Here is a 21676-nt window from a genome sequence, read left to right on the forward strand (position 1 = left end):
CAGGCTAGCATTTTATTCTGCCCTAGGTGTCCTGCCATAGGGTTATATTGAGCTTCAAGAACATGAGTTCCTTATGGCTCTTTGGAATTAACAGCCTTTTTTCCCCAATCTGAGCATCCTGCGTCACTCGATATAATATATCCTTGAAAAGTATGGGCAGGAGAGTGCAATGTTCAGCTGGAGATTTGACCATCAATTCTTCTCACTTGGTTGCAGAGTCTCATCTTGCGCTTGCTCTAGAGGGAAATCCTTGAGGAAATTCCCAAGAGAGAGGAGGGGCAGGCCACTCCCCCCCGTGTTACTATGACACAAGGCTGAGATGGCTTCCCCAGACAACATGAATCTGGGATCCCTCCATGATGCACTACTGTAGGACCCACCAATCACTACACACTCTACTAAATATTTAAACACCAGCCAATCTGTTCCCAGAATTAGTGTATGGGTGATGCATAGGCTAACCACCACTGCGACACTATGATTTGTTCCCTGAAATTGATGCTCTCCAGCTCATTCAGGGGCGGTCTCTGGCATGTCATGGATTTGGACCACTGCCCCCACCTCCATTGCATGGCACTGGTCCTGGAAGTGCCCAAGCTCCCCACAGCACCAGCACACTGACCCAGACCTCACCTTTGTACTGGTGGCTTGGGGATCACTCACTTGAGAAGGAGGAAACAAAGAAACATAAGGGGAGGAAGATAGGGGGACACTGCAAGCTCGGCAAGCTGGCTGTAGGGGGTATACTTTTGCTTCCATGGTGAAGGGATAGGGAATGGAAGGGGGAAGGGGCAGGATGAGAAAGAGAGAGAGAGAGAGAGAGAGAAAGAAAAGAGGCAGGATGTCCTCTTGCTGCTAGAACCACCACCAGGTGGTCCTCAGCTAATGCGGTTGCTCAATCCAGCAACACTGAGGGCTGTTCCTCCCAGCAGCTGAGCAATGAATTGATCCAGTGCAACTGCATCAATGATCTCCTTGTTGCCATGGTCTTCTGCCTTCAATCACTGCTGGTAGGCATCCTGAAGCTGTTTGCCAAATGCAAACAGCCAGCTGACATCCTCTAGGGTCTGCAAGTAGAAGCATTGATGCTGTTGCTCGGGGGTGCAGCTGACACATTGCAGGATGGCATACTCCAGCCTTTTGTTGGCAGGCAGCTGCTGGGCAGTGAGCTCTGCCTTTCCAGTCAGGAGCACCATTAGACGAGTCACTCGATGCTCAACCCGCCACCCCAACACCTCCACGGCTTGCTTGAAGAGCACCAGGAAGGCCTCTGGATCATCATGGGGTCTCATCTTCATGAGAGTGGTGTGGGGGAATCCTGCCAATACAGCAGCTTGGGTAACCACTGATGCAAGCAGGTTCTGGAATGCCTGGTGATCCTCCTGCTGGGCTTGCAGCAGGGCTTTGAAATGCTGCTCCTGCTTGTTGTGCAAGGTGACCAGTGCTTGATGCTGGTTTTGTTGGGTGGCGAGGGCATGGATGAGCTCCTTCAAGAGCAAGGGCACCATGTTTGCAGTTCCTTTCAGTATTCCTGGGTTTCAACAACAATGTGAAGATCCCTGAATGTGTGGAATACTGAAACACAGGACAGCTGGGTTTTTGTTTGCTATTTTCCTTTAATAAATGTAATAATGGCTTTTCAGTGACACACAACACAGTTGAGTGACACTACACACACATGCTCCTGTTGGGAGAACTCCTTTCTCTCTGCTGTCTCTCCCCTTATCAGCCCTTGGCCATCACTGGAAGGAAGTTTCTCTCCATGCTTCCAAGGAAGGCAGTCACATTCTCCCTGCTCTCCCTCTCCCTCCTTTTTTTCCCTGCTTGTGCTTCTTTGTCTTGTCTCGTCTGCTGTACTTTTTGAAGAGACTCTCCCCGCATTACTTTCTAAACTAAAAAAAAGCATGGAATGGATAAACTGGTCTCCTAACGAAATTGACAAAGTTTTCTCGACAAGAAGCCTGGGTTCAGGGGAACCCGCCTGTCCTGCCAGAATGTTTGCGGCTGGTTAGGCGATGGACGCATGGGAGCAGTGGTGAGTCGTGTGCCTGGCGATTCTTTCTGTGGAGGACATTGAAGATATCTACCTATTTGGAACCATAATTACAGGACTTTTACTGATTGGATTAGGCATTGCCCTGGTATATCGAGGAAATCAGACAACAGTGACAGCTGTTCAAAGCCCCACAAAGCTGCCCAATATGATTGAAGCGGTGGGCAAAGCTGTCAGCACTCAGACTGTGGATATTCAGAACTTGAACCACAATATAGTTGTTATCTTGGAGAAGCTTTCGGCTTTGCAAGGAATAAGTTTTTCGGAGACCAATTTGAACAGAGTGGACGGAATGGACAGATATGGACAAGCGGTGTGGATGTGCAAAGACTGTGTCTGGAAAGACCAAACAATTTATATCTTATCGACATTCAGCTCCCTGAGACAGCACCGGCCTCGGTTAAGGCCGTTGCTGAGACAACATTTCCCCCTGAAGGTCACTGCTGGGAGACGCTCTCGCATTCCTCGCATTCCTTCTCCAACTTTCTGCGGTCACCATTTTCACCCACAGTGTGACAAGCAGGTGCGTGACCAGCGCCTTCATGGCTGCAGGAGCAGACGGCTGCTTGCTTGCGCTGGGTTACCTCTACCTCAAAGCCAAGAAACCCCTGCAGATCCTTAATACTTTTGGGTATGGGCCACTCAGTCACAGGAGGACCTTGGTTTGAGCTATACTGTAGTTACCCTGTCTGTGTTGATAACATATCCCAAGAAGGAAATCTTGTGCATATGGAATTCACATTTCTCCTTTTTAACATACAATAGGCAGGAACTCTGTTGGACAGTCATGGTGTGATGTGGTAGCAGACTACTGGCCTTGGTTTTGCTGAATACTTCTTTGAGATCCTGATATTTAGTGGGAATGTTCAACAATGCACTATTTTCTATTATCTTCTACTATGGTTGATGCTAACAAGAGGTGAGGTGCTTTAAGATAGATTACCACTGAGTGATTTCCTTATCTGTCCAGAAGATGATAATAACAATAGCTTTAATAGTATAGTGATTTTCAAACCAGGCAGCTTGTCGAGCATAAAGTGCTTTACATCATGATAAAATAAAACATTAAGAATAAAAATATGTATACACTTAAAAACACCATCCATCCATTACTCGTAACCCCTTATCCTGTGCAGGGGCATGGGCAAGCTGTAGCCTGTCAGAAATGGTGAGCTGAGGTGAAGTGAGGACCCAGGAGCAGACTCAAGACAGGCGGTGTACAGAGAAAAGCTTCTTTAATGAAGTAGAGGGCAGAAGTACAGTAGGGCTCAGGCAAAAATCAGTGGTCAAAAAATGGGCCAGGAGGTCAAAAACATAGAGGAGCAGGTAAGCACAGTCAGGGACAAAAACAAGACAGAAAAATCTTAACCAAAATTGAAGAACACAGGGACAAGGGAAATCCAGGCAAAGGAAGCAAAAACACAATCCAAAGGAACGAGCAGGTAAAACAGGGGCAAAAACTAGACAGAAAATGAGACAAAAAACAAGGAACAATTCAGGCAGGGGGAATCAAGAAGACACAATACCAAAGGGTTGTAGCTAGGCAAGGAAAGTCTACAAGAGACAGTCTGGCAACTGGAGTAGCTCCACACAGTTCTTAAGAAGGCACTGGCTGATGGGAGAGGAGTAGTAGCAGGTGTGGGAGTGCTGCTTCAGGGAAAATGGCCTTCAGCAGGGCAGGACTGGAATTCCTGTCCTGGATCCAGCCTGGAGCCGGCATGGAAGTCCCACAAACTCAGGCATGGATGGACTGGACCGGACTGTGACAGTAGCCTATCCCAGCTGACTATGGGCGAGAGGCAGGGTACACCCTGGACAAGTCGCCAGATCATGGCAGGGCTGACACATAGAGACAAACAACCATTCACACTCACACCTACGGTCAATTTAGAATCACCAGTTAGCCTAACCTGCATGTCTTTAGACTGTGGGGGAAACCAGAGCATCTGGAGGAAACCCACACAGACTCCTGAGTCTGTGTGGGTTTCCTCCAGATGCTCTGGTTTCCCCCACAGTAGGGCTCAGGCAAAAATCAGTGGTCAAAAAATGGGCCAGGAGGTCAAAAACACAGAGGAGCAGTGTGGAGAACATGCAAACTCCACACAGAAAGGTCCCTGTCAGCCACTGGGCTTGAACCCAGAACCTTCTTGCTGTGAGGCAACAGTGCTAACCACTACACTGCCCTACTTAAAAACATGAAAAACAAAATAAGAAACGTGCAAAGTGCAAATAGCATTACAGAAAAAAAAACATTCAAATAAAAGGAAAGATAAAAATGATAAGATATATAGATAAGATATAAAAACCATGACAATAAATAAAGATAATTCTCAATAATTGTTTTTAAACAGGACTTAAAAATTGTTACCAAGTCAGTTGACCAAATGCTTGGATGTAAACTGTTCCAAAGTCTAGAAGCCATCACAGAGAATGCTTTATCACATTTTGTCTTTAGTCTGGACTTTGGAGCAGCAAATAAGCTTTAGTCATAGTTGGTCATACGGGTCTAACTGATTGATAGGGTACCATTTAATTCAGATACTGTAGATACTCTGGAGCCAAAAAAAACATTTTAAAATAGATTCTGAATTTTAGTAGCCAGTGATGTGAAGCCAAAATTGGGGCAATATGCTCACAAACTCTTGATCTTGTAAGTAATCTGGCTGCAGCACTCTGTTCCAATTCAGCATGAGCAGTGAAAGAGCTGTTCAGTGTCGCAAATTAAGCATTACTAAGTGAGATGCTCCAACATTTTCATATTTCATATTTCATTTGCAATATTTTACTAAAATTTTATTAGTAAAGCCAAACTGTACCAATTTATTAACATGAGGTTCAAAGTTTAAGATGGACTCAAAGACCACCCCTAAATTTCTAGACACTGGTTTAATATTATAGGCCAATGACCCCAAAGCCTGCTTCACATGATCTTTATTCTGTTGTGGGCTAAATACTAAAATCTCTGTTTTGTCAGTATTAAGCTGAAGAAGATTATAGGATATCCAATTTCTCACATCATTAAGAATGATATCTCACATAAGAATTAATATGTTAGCCACATTGTTTGGATCCAGAGACAGGTCGAGCTGTTTAATCATCAGTATAACAGTGGAAGTTAATGTCATATCACACGGATGACATGCCCAAGAGGGAGCATATAGATAGAAAATAAACTTTGACCTGAAATTGGGCCTTGAGGTATGCTGCATGTAAACACAGGGAAGGAGGAACCCTCCTCAAAACAGTGCCTGCAAAATTCTATTAGAAAAATATGAAGAAAACCAGACCAATGCCATTCCTGATATTCTCACCCACTGTTTTAGATTAGATTAGATTAGATTAGATTAGATTAGATTAGATTAGATTAGATTAGATTAGATAAAACTTTATTGACCCCTTTGGGCAGGTTCCCTCAGGGAAATTAAGATTTCAGCAGCATCATTACAGATAAACAGAGAAAAGAAATAGAGAAAACTTCTAGATAAATTAAAATAAATTATTTACATATACAAATATAAAAATAATAAGATATGGGGAAGAGAGGAAGGGGAGGGGGGAAGGAGGAGGGAAAAAAGGTGGGGAGAAGGGAGTGTGGCGGTAGGAGAGATATTGCACTATATATTGCACATTGTCTGGTATTGCTTATTGTTAGGCTAGGCTACTGCTCCTTCCCGTCCTCTGTCCTCCTGTTACCCCTCCTCCCCCCCAGAGAGGAGTTGTACAGTCTGATGGCATGAGGGACAAAGGAGTTTTTGAGTCTGTTCATCCTGCACTTGGGAAGGAGCATTCTGTCACTGAACAGGCTCCTCTAGTTGCTGATGACAGTGTGCAAAGGGTGACTGGCATCATCCATGATGTTCAATAGTTTGTCCATAGACCTCTTCTCTGTCACTGTCACCAGAGAGTCCAGCTTCATGCTGACCACAGAACCGGCCCGCCTGATCAGTTTGTCCAGCCTGGATGTGTCCTTCTTGGATGTGCTGCCCCCCCCAGCACACCATGGTGGAAAACAGGACACTGGCGACCACAGACTGATAGAACATCCACAGGAGTTTCCTGCAGATGTTAAAGGACCACAGCCTCCTAAGGAAGTATAGCCTGCTCTGTCCCTTCCTGTATAAGTGTTTGGTGTTGCAAGTCCAGTCCAGCTTGCTGTCCAGCCACAGCCCGAGGTACTTGTAGGAATCCACAGCCTCCACTTCAACTCCTTCGATCAGAACTGGTCGTGACCTTGGTCTGGACCTCCCAAAGTCAATGACCAGCTCCTTGGTCTTCGAGGTGTTGAGCTGCAGATGGTTCCTGTTGCACCATATAGCAAAGTCCCTCACCAGGCTCCTATACTCCTCCTCTCTGTCATCACTGATACACCCAACGATGGCTGTGTCATCGGCAAACTTCTGAATGTGACACAGCGCCGAGTTGTAGCAGAAGTCCACAGTGTACAGGGTGAAGAGAAGAGGGGCCAACACCATGCCCTGGGGTGCTCTGGTGCTGCTAATCACAGTGTCAGACGTGATGTCCTTCAGCCTGATGTACTGCGGCCTGTCAGTGAGGTAGCTGGAGATCCAGGTGACCAGACAGGGGTCCACTCGCATCCTGTTCAGTTTGTCCTGAAGCAGTAAGGGCTGGATGGTGTTGAAGGCACTCAAGAAGTCCAAGAAGAGGATCCTCACTGTGCCATTTCCTTATCCAGATGCGAGTGGGCTCGGTGTAGCAGGTAGAGGATGGCGTCTTCCACACCGACACCTGCCCGGTACACAAACTGCAGACAGTCCTGGGCATGTTGTACCTGGGGTCTGAGGAGGCTGAGGAAGAGCCGCTCCAACACCTTCATCAGATGTGAAGTGAGTACCACCAGTCAGAAGTCATTCAGCTCGCTGGGCCGATTCTTTTTGGGAACTGGAACGATACATGATGTCTTCCAGAGGGTGGGCACTCTCCCCAGCTGCAGGCTAAGGTTGAAGATGTGTTGGAGCGGTTCATCCAGTTCAGCAGCACAGGTCTTCAGTAGTCGGGGACACACCTTGTCCGGGCCTGCTACTTTCCTGGGGTGAAGCTTCCTCAGTTGACCTCTGACCTGGTCTGCACTAATGCATGGTGGAGTCTGTGTTGAGGTGGGGGAGGAGGGGGCTGCTGTGATGACTGAGGGGAGGTGTGTTGAGGGAAGAAGGAGAGATGGCTGCAGTGAGGGAGAGGGTGGGGGGGATGTGGGCTGGTTGAATCGATTGAAAAAGTCATTCAACTCATTCGCCCTCTCCACTGTCCCCTCAACGACTCAATTTTAATCCACTGATCATGATAGCATAGTGTCAAAAGCAGCATGTAAATCTCAGAGAATTAACACAGAGATATTCCTCGTATCTTCATTCATTAAAATGTAATTTGTAACCCCAAGGAGTACCATTTTTGTATTGTTTATTTTTGAAAACAGATTGAAATTTCTCAAAAATATTATTGTACTAAACTACCTTCAGTACCTGCATTGCTATGACTTTCTCTAACACTTTAAACAGAAACAGGAGTTTGTGTTAGTCCAGAGCGCACCCGAGAGTCCTTCAGGTGCATGCGCCAAAACAACCCCCCTGAAGAGCTCCCTCCAGGAGCAAAAATCCATTTTTTTCTGCCCTCAGCATGCAGCTCTGAGCTGACATGGCACCAGATACTTGGCTCAGGTGGGGGTTTGGGCTCTGGCTCAGGACAGGACTTGGACTCTGGGCTTGGACTGGATGCATGCTCCGGTGATGACAGGGTCTGGACAGGAAGTAGGCTCAAGTTCTGGGGATGACTCAGGCTCTGGGCTGGATGTGAGCTCAAGCTCTGGACTTGACCTTGGACTGGAAGCATGCTCGAGCTCTGGACTGGACCTGGACCTTGGACTGGAAGCATGCTCGAGCTCTGGACTTAACTCAGACCCTGGACTAGACTCTGTCTGTGCATCACTTTGGTCCTGGTCAGGACTCGGGAGCGGGATAATGATGTCTCCATAGCCAGGCGGAAGCAGGACAATGACAGCTTCATAGCTAGGCAGTGACAGGACGATGATGTCTTCATTGTCCTGAGCCTGTTCCAGAATCAGTGCCAGAGGATGATGGAGCAACCTCTGCCTCAGGTGGCTACCTGAGGCAGAGGTTGCTCCATCATCCTCTGGCACTGATTCTGGAACAGGCTCAGGTTCTGGCACTGGCTCTTGTGCTGGAGGTGGAACTGACTCTGACTCTGGTGCTGGAGTTGGCACTGGCTCTGGAGCTGACACTGGCAATGGCTCTGGAGCTGGCTCTGACTCTGGCTCTGGCTTTGGAGCTGGTTTGCACCTGGTTTGACACTGGCTCTGGCACTGGAGCTAACTCTGGCATTGGCTCTGACACAGGCACTGGCTCTGGCACTGGAGCTGACTCTGGCACTGGCTCTGGCATTGATGCTGGTGCTGGAGCTGGCTCTGACTCTGGTACCAATGCTGGTGCTGGCTATGACTCTGGTGCTGGCACTGACTCTGGCTGGTGTTCTGGTTCAGATGCTGGCTCTGATGCAGGCTAAGGAACTGGTTCTGGTTCAGGTTCAGATGGTGGTTCTGGTTCAAGTGCTGGTTCTGATACAGGCTCTGGTGCTGGCAATGACGCTGGCTGGTGCTCTGGTTCAGATGCTGGATCTGAGATTGACTGTGGAATGGGCTATGGGATTGGTTCTGGACTGATGGTCTTTAAGAGGTGTTCTAGAGCAATAGCATCCTCTGCATCAGCCTCAGACGGACTAGCCCCCTCCCAAAAATTTTTATGGGAGTTCTCCTTCTTTAAGGACTCATAAATGAACTAAAGCATGACCTGAAAATCATGTGAACTCCGAAGGCGTGGGTGCTGTATTCTCATGAGGAACTTAGCCCATCAGCATGCTTGTCCAGTCAGCCAGGGAATCATGCATGTAACCCAGATCAGTTCTGGAGGCTTGGGTTTTTCAAGGTCTGCATAAAAGGTGCCACACTGGATGCTGAATCCACATGGGTGATACCTGTGATACACATCATAGGGTGTAGGAGTGTAAACACCAGTACGCTGCCAGAAAAACGAGGCTAGAGGCTGAGAGACAAAATTCCGGAAGTGGCGTGGCATGGTGTACTGGAACCCTTCTGCTGCACTGCTGCATTCACTGTTTGGCAAATAATTTTGTTAGAGATGCAGTTGGAGACAGATGCAAGTGCAGAAGTAATCTTTATTAATAAAAGTGAAAACACACTGGCAAACAATCCAAAATGTCTGGCAATTTCATGAACAGTAAAAAGCAAAAGGTTGGGTGAGGCACAAACAGACTATCACAGGCACAGAGAACAACAGAAAGTAGGAACAGACTCAGGAATAAAAAAACAGGAACTCTAAATCAGAAAAAAAGGCTCGGTAATGCGCACTGATGTAGCGTAATACTTCGCACTGAACACATTTTCTCAGTCTTTATATAGGCATGCTGATGCCTCTTGATCATGTGCAGGTGAGCCCCATTAACAGTGTGAGTGCAAGAGTCCGCTCGGCACGCGCCCAGTCCCGAGTGCACCCAAGAGTCCTTCAGGTGCATACGCCAAAGCGTGCGGGACTGACAGTTTGGAGATGGGCTATGGCAGCAGGGGCATGGTCAAGCGTCAGTCTGTGAATGGAGGGTGGAGTCAGGGAAGGTAAGTGGCAGAATCACTGCACCTGACATAAATTAACCTGTGTTTGTGTCTCCCCCAGTGACCGTGCCCTATAAAAGGAGAGAGAGAGCAGAGAAAGGGAGCTCTCTCCCCAACCTGGACACTTGTATGCATGCATGCACGCATGTGTGTGGGCAAGTAAAGTAAGCCGCTGAAAAGCGCAAATAAAAGTTTTTGTAACACCCAGTTCTGGCCTACGATTCCTAGAGTGGTGCTGAAACCCAGGATGGAGTACAGAAGAGAACAGCCTCATGGAGTCCTCCCCCTTCAAGGACCTGGTCCATGCCCTTGCCACGGCCCAACAGAGCCAGCACCAGGCGCTGGTCGCCCTCCGGAAGGAGCAGGAACAAAGGTTTGAAGCTCTGGTGCTGGCATAGCAGGAAGATCGCCAGGCATTCCGGCACCAGTTCATATCAGTGGGGTCCACCATCACCACCGCTGCGGACCCACCTCACCCAACGAAGATGGGTCCTCAGGATGACCCCGAAGCCTTCCTTACTCTTTTTGGACACTTGTATGCATGCATGCACGCATGTGTGTGGGCAAGTAAAGTAAGCCAGTGAAAAGCGCAAATAAAAGTTTTTGTAACACCCAGTTACAAAACTGGCGTGGGGTTTGCCGTTGGAACAGCACGCGATGCGCCTCCTCCCCCTGCTAATGGGCAAGGCGCAGCTGGCCACGCTACAGCTCCCCGCTGACAACTGGCTGGTCTACGCTGACCTCTGCAGGGCCGTCCTCCAAAGCATGGGTTGCACCCCGGAGCAGCAACGGCAGCGCTTCTGCGCACTGCACCAAGAGGAGGTCGGCTGGCTGTTTGCGTTTGGCCAGCAACTCTGGGACGCCTGCCGGCGGTGGCTGAGGGCCGACAACCACGATGCCGAGGGAATCATCGACCTGGTGGCACTGGAGCAATTCATCGCTCAACTTCCTGAAGGAACAGCGGAGTGGGTCCAGTGCCATCGCCCGGCGTCGCTGGATCAGGACATCATGCTCGCGGAGTACCATATGGCGGCTGTTCTGACGGCAGGACAGCGTGTCTCCTCTTCTCCCCTCTTTTCTCTCGCTCTCTCTCCCCTTCTGTTCCTCGCCCATGCCCCATTCCCCCACTGTGGAGGCGGGGGCCGGATCCACCCCAGCTGGCCCGCCGCACCCATGGTGCCCTACCATTTCCTACTTCCATGTCTGTGTCTGCCCCCCCTCCCTTGGGTGAGTGAGCTCCGAAACACTGGTGCAGAGAGAGAGCCTGGGCAGGTGTGCTGGTGCTGCAGGGAGCCAGGGCACCTCTAGCATCAGTGCTTGGCGACAGAGGTGGGCGCGGTGGTCCGGATCCCAGACATGCCAGGGACCGCCCTCGATTGGGCCAGAGCATACCGCATATCGGTGAGTATCCAAGGGGATATGTATCAGGCTTTGGTGGACTCCGGCTGTAATCAGACCTCAATCCACCAAAGCCTGGTGCAAGACGAGGCATTGGGGAGAGCACAATTGGTGAAGGTGTTGTGTGTGCATGGGGATATACACAACTACCCTTTAGTGTCGGTCCACATTCTATTTCGAGCAGAGAAATCTCGAGTAAAGGCAGCAGTTAATCCTTGCCTTACCCACTCGATAATTTTGGGGACTGATTGGCCGGGATTTAGGGAATTAATGGCACATTTAGTGAAGAGTGGGGCCAGCCATAATTTAGCGGGGGGAGGTCCCAGTGTGGCATTGGTGGGAGCAGCTGTCACAGAGCCGTCAACGTCATCACCGCATCAGAGTGAGGAGCAGCAGGCTCCTCCTCCCTCTCTCGGGGAATCCCTTGCGGATTTCCCGTTGGAGCAGTCGCGAGACGAAATTCTGCGGCATGCGTTTGACCAAGTGAGAGTAATTGATGGTCAAATGCTCCAGCCAAACGCCACCCCGTCCTTCTCCTATTTTTCCATTATTAAGGATAGGCTATACCGAGTGATGCAGAACACTCAGGCTAAGGAACTGATAACACAGCTTTTAATCCCAAAGAGCTGCCGGGAATTTATATTCCATGCAGCTCACTTTAATCCCATGGCCGGACACTTGGGGCAGGATAAGACACTAGCCCGAATAATGGCCTGGTTCTATTGGCCAGGGATTCGTAGTGATGTCCGTAGGTGGTGTACGGCGTGCCACGAATGCCAGTTAGTAAATCCCATGGCCATCCCAAAAGCGCCTTTGTGCCCTCTGCCATTAATCAAGACCCCATTCGAAAGAATTGGGATGGATCTCATTGGGCCATTAGATCGGTCAACACGAGGATATTGCTTTATTTTAGTTCTGGTGGACTATGCAACGTGATCTCCGGAAGCAGTGCCTCTTCGCAATATCTCAGCACGTAGTATTGCAGAAGCACTCTTCCGCATCATCTCCTGAGTCGGCATCCCCAAAGAGATTCTGACTGATCAAGGCACTACGTTTATGTCACGCACACTGCGCGAACTGTATGGGTTACTGGGAACTAAGCCTATCCGTACCAGCGTTTATCACCCACAAACGGATGGCTTAGTCGAACGGTTCAACCGCACCCTCAAGAACATAATTCTGAAATTTGTAAGCAAGGACGCACGCAATTGGGATAAATGACTCGAGCCCCTGTTATTCGCAGTGCAAGAGGTCCCACAAGCCTCCATGGGGTTCTCCCCATTCAAATTATTATATGGGCGTAAGCCGCATGGCATTCTAGATGTGCTGTTTGAAAATTGGGAGGAGGGACTTTCAACAAGTAAAAATGAAATTCAATATGTTATCGATCTGCACACCAAACTTCACACACTCATGCACCTTACCCAGGAGAATTTGCGGCAGGCCCAAGAACGTCAAGTCCATCTGTATGACAGAGGCACGTGCCTTAGGGAATTCACACCAGGAGATAAAATACTCGTGTTGTTGCCTGCGTCGAGCTCCAAATTGATCGCCAGGTGGCAAGGAACCTTTGAGGTCACACGGTGAGTCGGGGACATCGACTATGAGGTGAGGCAAATTGACAGGGGTGGGGCATTACAGATTTACCACCTCAATCTTTTAAAACTTTGGAATGAGGAGGTCCCCGTGGTGCAGGTGTCAGTGGTTCCAGAGAAGGCTGAGCTGGGGCAGGAGGTTCAAAAAGGAAAATTGACATCTCCCACCACTGCGGTCCCCTATGGAGACCACCTCTCCCCGACCCAACTCATGGAGGTCGCCCAGTTGCAAATAGAATTTTCTGACGTGTTCTCACCCCTGCCCAGCCACACCCACCTCATAGAACACCACATTGAGACGCCCCCAGGGGTAGTAGTGCGCAGCCGCCCTTACAGACTGCCCAAACACACAAAAAAGGTGGTTCGGGAAGAACTCGAGGCCATGCTCGAAATGGGCATCATTGAGGAGTCCCACAGTGACTGGAGCAGCCCTGTGGTCTTGGTTCCCAAGGCCGACGGGTCGGTCCGGTTCTGTGTGGACTATAGAAAAGTCAACGCAGTGTCTAAATTCGATGCGTACCCAATGCCTCATATTGACGAGTTGCTCAATCGACTAGGCACGGCTCATTTTTATTCGACACTGGATTTGACAAAGGGATATTGGCAGATCCCCTTGACTCCGCTATCCCAAGAGAAAACAGCCTTTTCCACACCATTTGGCTTACACCAGTTCATCACACTTCCTTTTGGGCTGTTTGGGGCACCCACTACATTCCAGCGGCTTATGGATAGGGTCCTCCACCCCCATGTCATGCCGCATACTTGGACGATATCATTATTTGTAGTAGTGATTGGCCGCGGCACTTAGAACACCTAAGGGCCATCCTTAGGTCGCTGAGGCGAGCGGGTCTCACAGCCAACCCGAAGAAGTGTGCGATTGGGTGCGTGGAAGTACGGTATTTGGGCTTCCACTTAGGCAATGGGCAGGTGTGTCCCCAAATCAATAAGACAGCAGTGATTGCAGCCTGCCCAAGGCCCAAAACCAAAAAGGGGGTGAGACAGTTCCTGGGGCTGGCTGGCTACTATCGTAGGTTTATACCTAATTATTCGGACATCACCAGCCCGCTGACTGATCTCACTAAAAATGGGGCACCAGATCCGGTCCAGTGGATGGAGCAATGCCAGCGCGCTTTCTCTGAGGTAAAGGCTGCACTGTGTGGGGGGGCCACTGTTACACTCCCCTGACTTTTCTCTCCCCTTTATTTTGCAGATGGATGCGTCGGACAGAGGGCTGGGGGCTGTTCTGTCCCAGGAAGTGGAGGGGGAGGACTGTCCAGTGCTATACATCAGACAGAAGCTGTCAGTGCGCAAGGGCAGGCATAGCACAATAGAAAAGGAATGCCTCACCATCAAGTGGATGGTCCTTACCCTCTGCTGCTACCTGCTGGGGCGCCCTTTCACCCTCTGTTCAGACCACGCACCCCTGCAGTGGCTCCACCGCATGAAGGATGCCAACACGCAGATCACTCATTGGTATCTGGCACTCCAGCCATTTAAGTTTGAGGTGGTTCACAGGCCAGGGGTGCAGATGGTCATGGTGGATTTCCTCTCCCGTCGGGGGGGAGTCAGGTGCAGGCCGGATGGCTCCCCGGCCTGAGTTGGGTGGTGGGGGTATGTGGCAGTGGGGGCGTGGTCAAGCGTCGGTCTGTGAATGGAGGGCGGAGTCAGGGAAGGTAGGTCATAGGGTGCGGTCACTGGGGGAGGCACACAAACACAGGTTAATTTATGTCAGGTGCAGTGATTCTACCACTTGGCAGAATCACTGCACCTGACATAAATTAACCTGTGTTTGTGTGTCTCCCCCAGTGACAGCACCCTATAAAAGGAGAGAGAGAGCAGAGAAAGGGAGCTCTCTCCCCAACCTGGACACTTACATGCGCGCATGCGCGCATGTGTGTGGGCGAGTAAAGTAAGCCGCTGAAAAGCACAAATAAAAGTTTTTGTAACACCCAGGTCTGGCCTGCCATGCTTCTGTGCTCCACCCACCTTCAACGATTCCTACATGGGCCTATCATTTTTTTGGGTCTTACTGGTCAGGCTTTAGTTTCTTGAGCAAGGGCTGTACCATGGCAGTTTCAAAATAGTTAGGAAACACACCTGTGGCCAAAGAACTATAGATTTAACAAAAAAAAAACTGAAGCTACTACATCACTAACTTCTTTGAGCAGTCTAGTGGGTATGACAGAATTTGATGTTGGTTTCAGCTGACACAATAGTTCAATAAGTTCTTGCTCATTAATAGGCCTAGATGAAGTCAATAAGACCCTCATTGTAAGACTGAGGATGCACAATAGAAGTCTTGAGTTTGTAAACTTTGAGTGGAAACATGTTAAGAAATCTTCAGACATAATGCTAGAAGCCTCTGTTTGTCAAACAGGATTATCAAGGTAATTAATAGTTTTAAACAAACACATTAGCATTGATAAGCTGTGAGAAATATGCCACCCTGGCACTATTAATACAACCATTATCCCATAAATTTGGGACACTGTGTAAAACATAAATAAAAAACAGAATATGATGATTTGCAAATCTTGGAAACCCTATATTTCATTTAAAATAGTATAAAGACAACATATCAAATGTTGAACATGAGAACATTTTTTTCCAAGTATTTTTATTGAAAAAATACAAAATACTTCCAATCACAGAAATACAATTTACCTTTTGTTTGTTTTTTTTGACCAACAACCAAAACAAAACACTCTGATAAGAATGTAGAAGAAAATAAATCAACTTAAAGAAATTAAATTAAATTACAGAGTGCAGTGTAATAGACAATGAACAACCCCCCCACCCACTCAGCTCACCATGACCAACACAACTACTACTGGTTGTTCATGCGATATAAAAGGTACAACCATAGCAGGCACACATTTAATCGGGCAGTACCTCTAAATTAGTTAAATAAGAAAGAAAGGGTTGCCATTTGTGGAAGAATTTGGCCATACAGCCTCTTAACGTGTATTTAATCTTCTCAAGTTTTAAAAAAAAAACATGATGTCTGTAAGCCACTGGGGGATAGAAGGATATTTAGAAGATTTCCAATGTAACAGTAATAAACGATGTGAAAGCTATAATATCCTTTTGTGTATAGTTAAGTGCAAGTGAGGGATCAGGAATCCCAAATATAGCAATCTGAGGGCAAGGTTGGAGATTTAACCCAAGAACAGTTGACATAATAGTAAAATAACCTGCCCAGAATCCTTTCAGAACAGGACAAAGAAAAAACATGTGGCTCAGGTGACAAGGAGAGCCGTGACATTTATCAAATCAAATCAAATCAAGTTTATTTGTACAGCGCTTTTAACAATAAACATTGTCGCAAAGCAGCTTTACAGAATTTGAACGACTTAAAACATGAGCTAATTTTATCCCTAATCTATCCCCAATGAGCAAGCCTGTGGCGACGGTGGCAAGGAAAAACTCCCTCAGATGACATGAGGAAGAAACCTCGAGAGGAACCAGACTCAAAAGGGAACCCATCCTCATTTGGGCAACAACAGACAGCCTGACTATAATATTAACAGTTTTAACAGATATAACCCTCAACTGTCCTCATGGGGCCGTCCTTCACAGGAGTGGGGTGATAAAACTCCGACCAGACACAGGGCACCAGGATGGATCAAGCAGGTCCGAGGGGCAGAAGAGGCCAGCATCTCAATCCCAGGATCAACATGTAACTCAGAGGGACAGATGGGGGGGGGAAGAGAGAGAGAGAGAAAGAAAACACGTTGTTAGGTATGCCCTAAAAATGACAAGTATTAAATCTGTGTGGTAGGCTCGCAGAGACGAGAGTCTTTACATCAGGCATAACACACAATGGCATGTTAATATGGTAAAAAATATATCATGACCTGCTCTGGCTGGATGCTTGATTGATATCACATTTGTCCTCAACTTCCGAATACATTTCAGATAGTCTGGATTTAGAGAAATGTGCCCTGTATAAGACCTTAAATTGAATAAGTCCAAGACGAGTACAAGAGGTGGTAGATCGTACCCTCTCTATGGCCTGTTCCCAGAACTCCTCGTGTATTTGTATTCCCAATTCCCCTTCCCCTTCACTTAAGTTTAGCATTTGAGTGGTCGCTAAAAGCCAAGATAATATCAGACAACTTTGAAATGATTCCCTTGTGATGAGGAATAAATGATAGCATGGTTTCCCACTGCTGTTCTGGAGGTAAAGAGGGGAAATTAGGGAAATACTTGGCAACAAAATTGCGAGTTTGAAAATAGCAAAACAAATGAGTAACAGGGAGGCTGTAGCGAGATGACAAATTGGCAAATAACATGAGAAACTTTTATTGTTTTTTGAAAACTATATGCTCATTTTGAATTTCATGTCAGCAATAAATTTCAAAAAAAAAAAAAGTGGTGCAGAGGCAGCAAGGAGTTTGGGTCAGGAGATGAGGGTTGCTGTTGGAACATCTGCCATCATGCTTTCCTCTGCAGGCCACTGTCCAGACATGATGTAGAACAGCACAGTGTCTGGTTTACCCCCAGGGGCCATGGATCTGTGGTCTGGATAGGAGCAGTGTCAGACTGCTCCTATCTAGACCACCACTACTACCCGGTTCTAAGGGGTAGTAGTGTTCAGCTACTGAAGTAGAGGCCTTAGCAGTAGCATTAGTCACATACCCCTTTTCCATCAAATCAGTTCCAGGGCTGGTTCGGGGCCAGTGCTGGTGCTGGTTCACAACTCGTTCAACTTGCAAGCCAGCTGAGAACCAGTTTGCTTTTCCGTAGCTTGCGGTGCTAAGGGAAGCCACGTCATTGCGTCGCTGTATACGTCAGTTACGTCGTTGTATACGTCAGTTACGTCGCTGTATACGTCAGTTACATCGCTACATTTGCATAAACCTTGGCGCGAATATCGAAGCAAAAACAACATGGAAGAAGCAGCAGCAGCAACAACAACAATAATAATAATGGATGACTTCGCGTTTGTACAGCTGCTGCTTCTCATCACTTAAAAATGGCAATCTTTCGCGGTCTTGTTATTGTTGTTGGTCTTAACAACTCCCCCCCCCCCCCCCCCCCCCCCCCGCTGACATAAGCAGTTCTTTCCTCTGGCCCAGCAGAGAGTTGGTGCTAGCCTGGAACCAGTTTTTCTGGCCTCAGAGCCATTTCTTTGTCAGTGGAAACAGAAAACCCGGTTCCAAACTAATCACTGGCCCCGAACCAGCCCTGGAACTGCTTTGGTGGAAAAGGGGCAACAGCCATCATGGAATCAAGCAGGATCTCCTCCTCTCTGATTTGGTGCAACAAAAGTGTCCTGCTTTCTAGCTCAACAATTTTTCTTGCCAAATTTTTTGTCGATTCTAGTGTTGACCTTACATCCCCAAACATTTTCTGTCTGCTTTTGTCCAGCTTTCTGAGATCCAGTCCTCTTTTAATGTCTTCCATCCTTACTTCTCTCTCTTTCTCTCTCTTTTATTCTTTATTTATTCTTCGCAGGTTCCTGGTGAGCTTCATGGTAGATGCCAGGGGTGGATCTATGAGAGGAAGTCGTCACAACGGTATGCGCATTATCATCCCACCCAGGAAGTGTCCAGCACCAACTCGAGTCACATGCCGCTTATCAAAACGCCAATGCCTGCCACACCCACCTCCCATGGTGGAGGGTGAGGGGCTTGTTAGCAGGATAGTAGAGGTGGGACCAGCTGGAGCCCATTTTTTGGGGTAAGACAGATTGTCAGTTTGGTTCAAATGAGGCATTAAAAAAATCCATGCTCTTCTTTGTCGAGATTATTACGGTAACTCTAAACATTATGAATGCTATTTCAAGCATATTTTGTTTAGCTTGGCCTAACCTAAGGCCTGGGACTTGTTTTAAATATCTCATCTCATCTCATTATCTCTAGCCGCTGTATCCTGTTCTACAGGGTCGCAGGCAAGCTGGAGCTTATCCCAGCTGACTACGGGCGAAAGGCGGGGTACACCCTGGACAAGTCGCCAGGTCATCACAGGGCCGACACATAGACACAGACAACCATTCACACTCACACCTACAGTCAATTTAGAGTCACCAGTTAACCTAACCTGTCTTTGGACTGTGGGGGAAACCGGAGCACCCAGAGGAAACCCACGCGGACACGGGGAGAACATGCAAACTTCGCACAGAAAGGCCCTCGCCTGCCACGGGGCTCGAACCCAGACCTTCTTGCTGTGAGGCAACAGCACTAACCACTACACCACCGTGCCGCCCCTGTTTTAAATATATGAAATTTTAATTAGGATTTATTTGGGTCATAAACAAAATAAGTTTAAGTATCTCGGGATCTTGTTCACGAGTGAGGGAAGGATGGAGCGTGAGATCGACAGGCGGATCAGTGCAGCCTCCGCAGTGATGCGGTCGCTTTACTGGTCCGTCGTGGTGAAGAAGGAGTTGAGCCAAAAGGCGAAGCTCTCAATTTACCGGTCGATCTATGTTCCGACTCTCACCTATGGTCATGAGCTTTGGGTAATGACCGAAAGAACAAGATCGCGGATACAAGCGGCCGAAATGAGTTTCTTTCGCAGGGTGGCTGGGCGCTCCCTTAGAGATAGGGTGAGAAGCACGGTCACTCGGGAGGAGCTCGGAGTAGAGCCGCTGCTCCTCCACATCGAGAGGAACCAGCTGAGGTGGCTCAGGCATCTTTTTCGGATGCCTCCTGGACGCCTCCCTGGGGAGGTGTTCCAGGCATGTCCCCCCAGGAGGAGGCCCTGGGGAAGAACCAGGACACGCTGGAGGGACTATGTCTCTCGGCTGGCCTTGGAACGCCTTGGTGTTCTTCCCGAGGAGCTGACCGAGGTGTCTGGGGAGAGGGAAGTTTGGGCTTCCATGCTTAGCCTGCTGCCTCCGCGACCCGGTCCCGGATAAAGCGGAAGAAGACGAGACGAGACGAGATGAACAAAATATATAGAACATACTGGATATAAACTACAGATTATTCAAAGGATTTCTTATGCATGCATTGGTCCTATATCTCATTTTCAGGCAATTTTGTAATATTGCCTTTTTTAAGTCTTTAATTTTCTGTAAAGCTGCTTTGCAACAATATCTGTTGTTAAAAGCGCTATAGAAATAAACTTGACTTGATTTAATATTCATGAGTATCTATAAAACAACCATCTCAGTGGTTTGAATCTAAAAGTTTTTTCCATACATTTTTACTACATTTTAAAATTACTTTTTCTGCCTTACCAAATGCCTGTCAGTTTTCTTTGACTCCCACTGTGATCCCCTCTCACTAAGCATAAATATTCATACAGTAGAACCCAAATGTTAGCTAACATTTATTTTATTAGCTTTTTAGTAGCGTTCTCAACAAAGGTAGATATGTTTTAAATACCAATACTAAGCTATGAGCTAAATCATTTACTTGCATTCATAGAGAGAGACTGCAGTGGCGCCTGGTGATTTTTTTTTTTTAGAATTAGAAGCTTTAATTTGATGGCTTTGTCTAAAGAAGTAACCTTTATTCGTCACATGCACACTTCAAGCACAGTGAAATTCATCCTCTGCATTTAACCCATCTGAAGCAGTGAACATATGCACACACACCCAGAGCAGTGGGCAGCCCAGAGCGCCCGGGGAGCAGTCAGGGGTTCGGAACTTTGCTCAAGGGCACCTCAGCCCAAGGCCGCCCCCACATCAACCTAAAGAAGGTAAACAGTGTTCTAGTGTGCTGTTAACATCACAGGTGGATATCCGGTTTCAGTGCAAATGGTGCGTCCAAGTAAGGTAATTTTAGCAATATCATAACTTTTAAAATGGATAAATTGTTGTTATAAATTTTATTTTTAATATAAACTTGCCGTGATCTGCAAATGGCATTTATTTTTGGATTTTGTTTGACTTTACAGTTTACAGTGGCTAAATGGTCGATGGTGAACAGCTAAGAGAGACTGTTTTAAGAACCTTCAGAACAAGGTCCATCACAATTACATCAGATGCATGACAATTGGTGGGCTCAAAAGACCAATGAAGTTGAATGATATGCCGAGATGAACAAATCTAAGCCGTTCTTTTCATCTCTAAAGGATATTGTAAATGTTCCTGAGAGAGGGTGGAACACTGAAGCACAGGCAGCTGGGTCAAAGTCAAAGTCCCTTGTGTGCCAGCATCTGGTCTTCCAAGGCACTCTCCTGTCCCAGTACTAACCAGGTCTTGAGACGCATGGCTGCAGCACTGATCTCCGTTTCAGCAGCCCTCAGCCTCTCACCTATTATATAGCTAGGTTTACAGTGGGGGGCTAGTCCTCTGATAACCATGAGAGTTTGACTCCCCACTTGCATCTGTATTGCAGCATGCCTTGCCAGATGGCAGTAGGTACCATTTTTATGCTGGTCTTTGGTATGACCCAACTGCGAGTAGAACTTGCGATCTCCCGGTTAAGAGACAGACACGTTAACCACTAGGCTAGCTTGGGGGCCAGGCAGGTGGGTAGTAGTGGTAAATTTCCCAGTTTATTTATAAATAGCTTTTCACCCACGACTACTGTGTGTAACACACTGCGCGTGCGCGCGCACACACACACACACACACACACACACACACACACACACACACACACACACACACACACAAATGCTCCATTCAGGAGCATAGGTAGCAATTCTGGGCTCTGCTCGAGGCCCAGGCAGAGGAACAGCAGGTGATCCAGAGTTTGGTCCAGTCAGCAGGTGCTCCAGGGGTCGTTCATCAAGCTGAAGCCTTCACCAAGCTGTTCAAGCATGTTGTGGAAGCGAGCTCATGGCCAACCTCACAGTGGGCAGCTCACCTATCGCTGCTCCAGTCAGGGGAAGCCCAGCTCATGGCTTGGCAACTCCCAGCCACCAGCATATGCTGGAGTACCCTGACCTGAAGTGGGCCATAGTGCAGCGGGTCAGCCACGTCCCAGAAGAGCAGCGCTAGTGCTTCTGCTCACTGACCCATGACAGAGTTGGCCAGTCATTTGCATTTTTGCAGCAGCTCTGGGACACCTGCTG

The 21676-nt window shown here is 47.8% G+C and overlaps 1 protein-coding gene across 1 annotated transcript in view; it reads left to right on the forward strand.

Annotated features, from left to right (window-relative positions):
* LOC132893630 (ankyrin-3-like) overlaps positions 1–21676 on the forward strand; it is a 336414-nt gene that overhangs the window by 13469 nt on the left and 301269 nt on the right. Inside the window, exon 4 of the mRNA XM_060932777.1 lies at positions 18161–18385. Within this exon, the coding sequence (XP_060788760.1) occupies positions 18161–18385 (225 nt within the window). The remainder of the gene's footprint in view (positions 1–18160; positions 18386–21676) is intronic.

This window comes from Neoarius graeffei, chromosome 11, assembly GCF_027579695.1.
Source record: "Neoarius graeffei isolate fNeoGra1 chromosome 11, fNeoGra1.pri, whole genome shotgun sequence".
Classification (NCBI taxonomy): domain Eukaryota; kingdom Metazoa; phylum Chordata; class Actinopteri; order Siluriformes; family Ariidae; genus Neoarius; species Neoarius graeffei.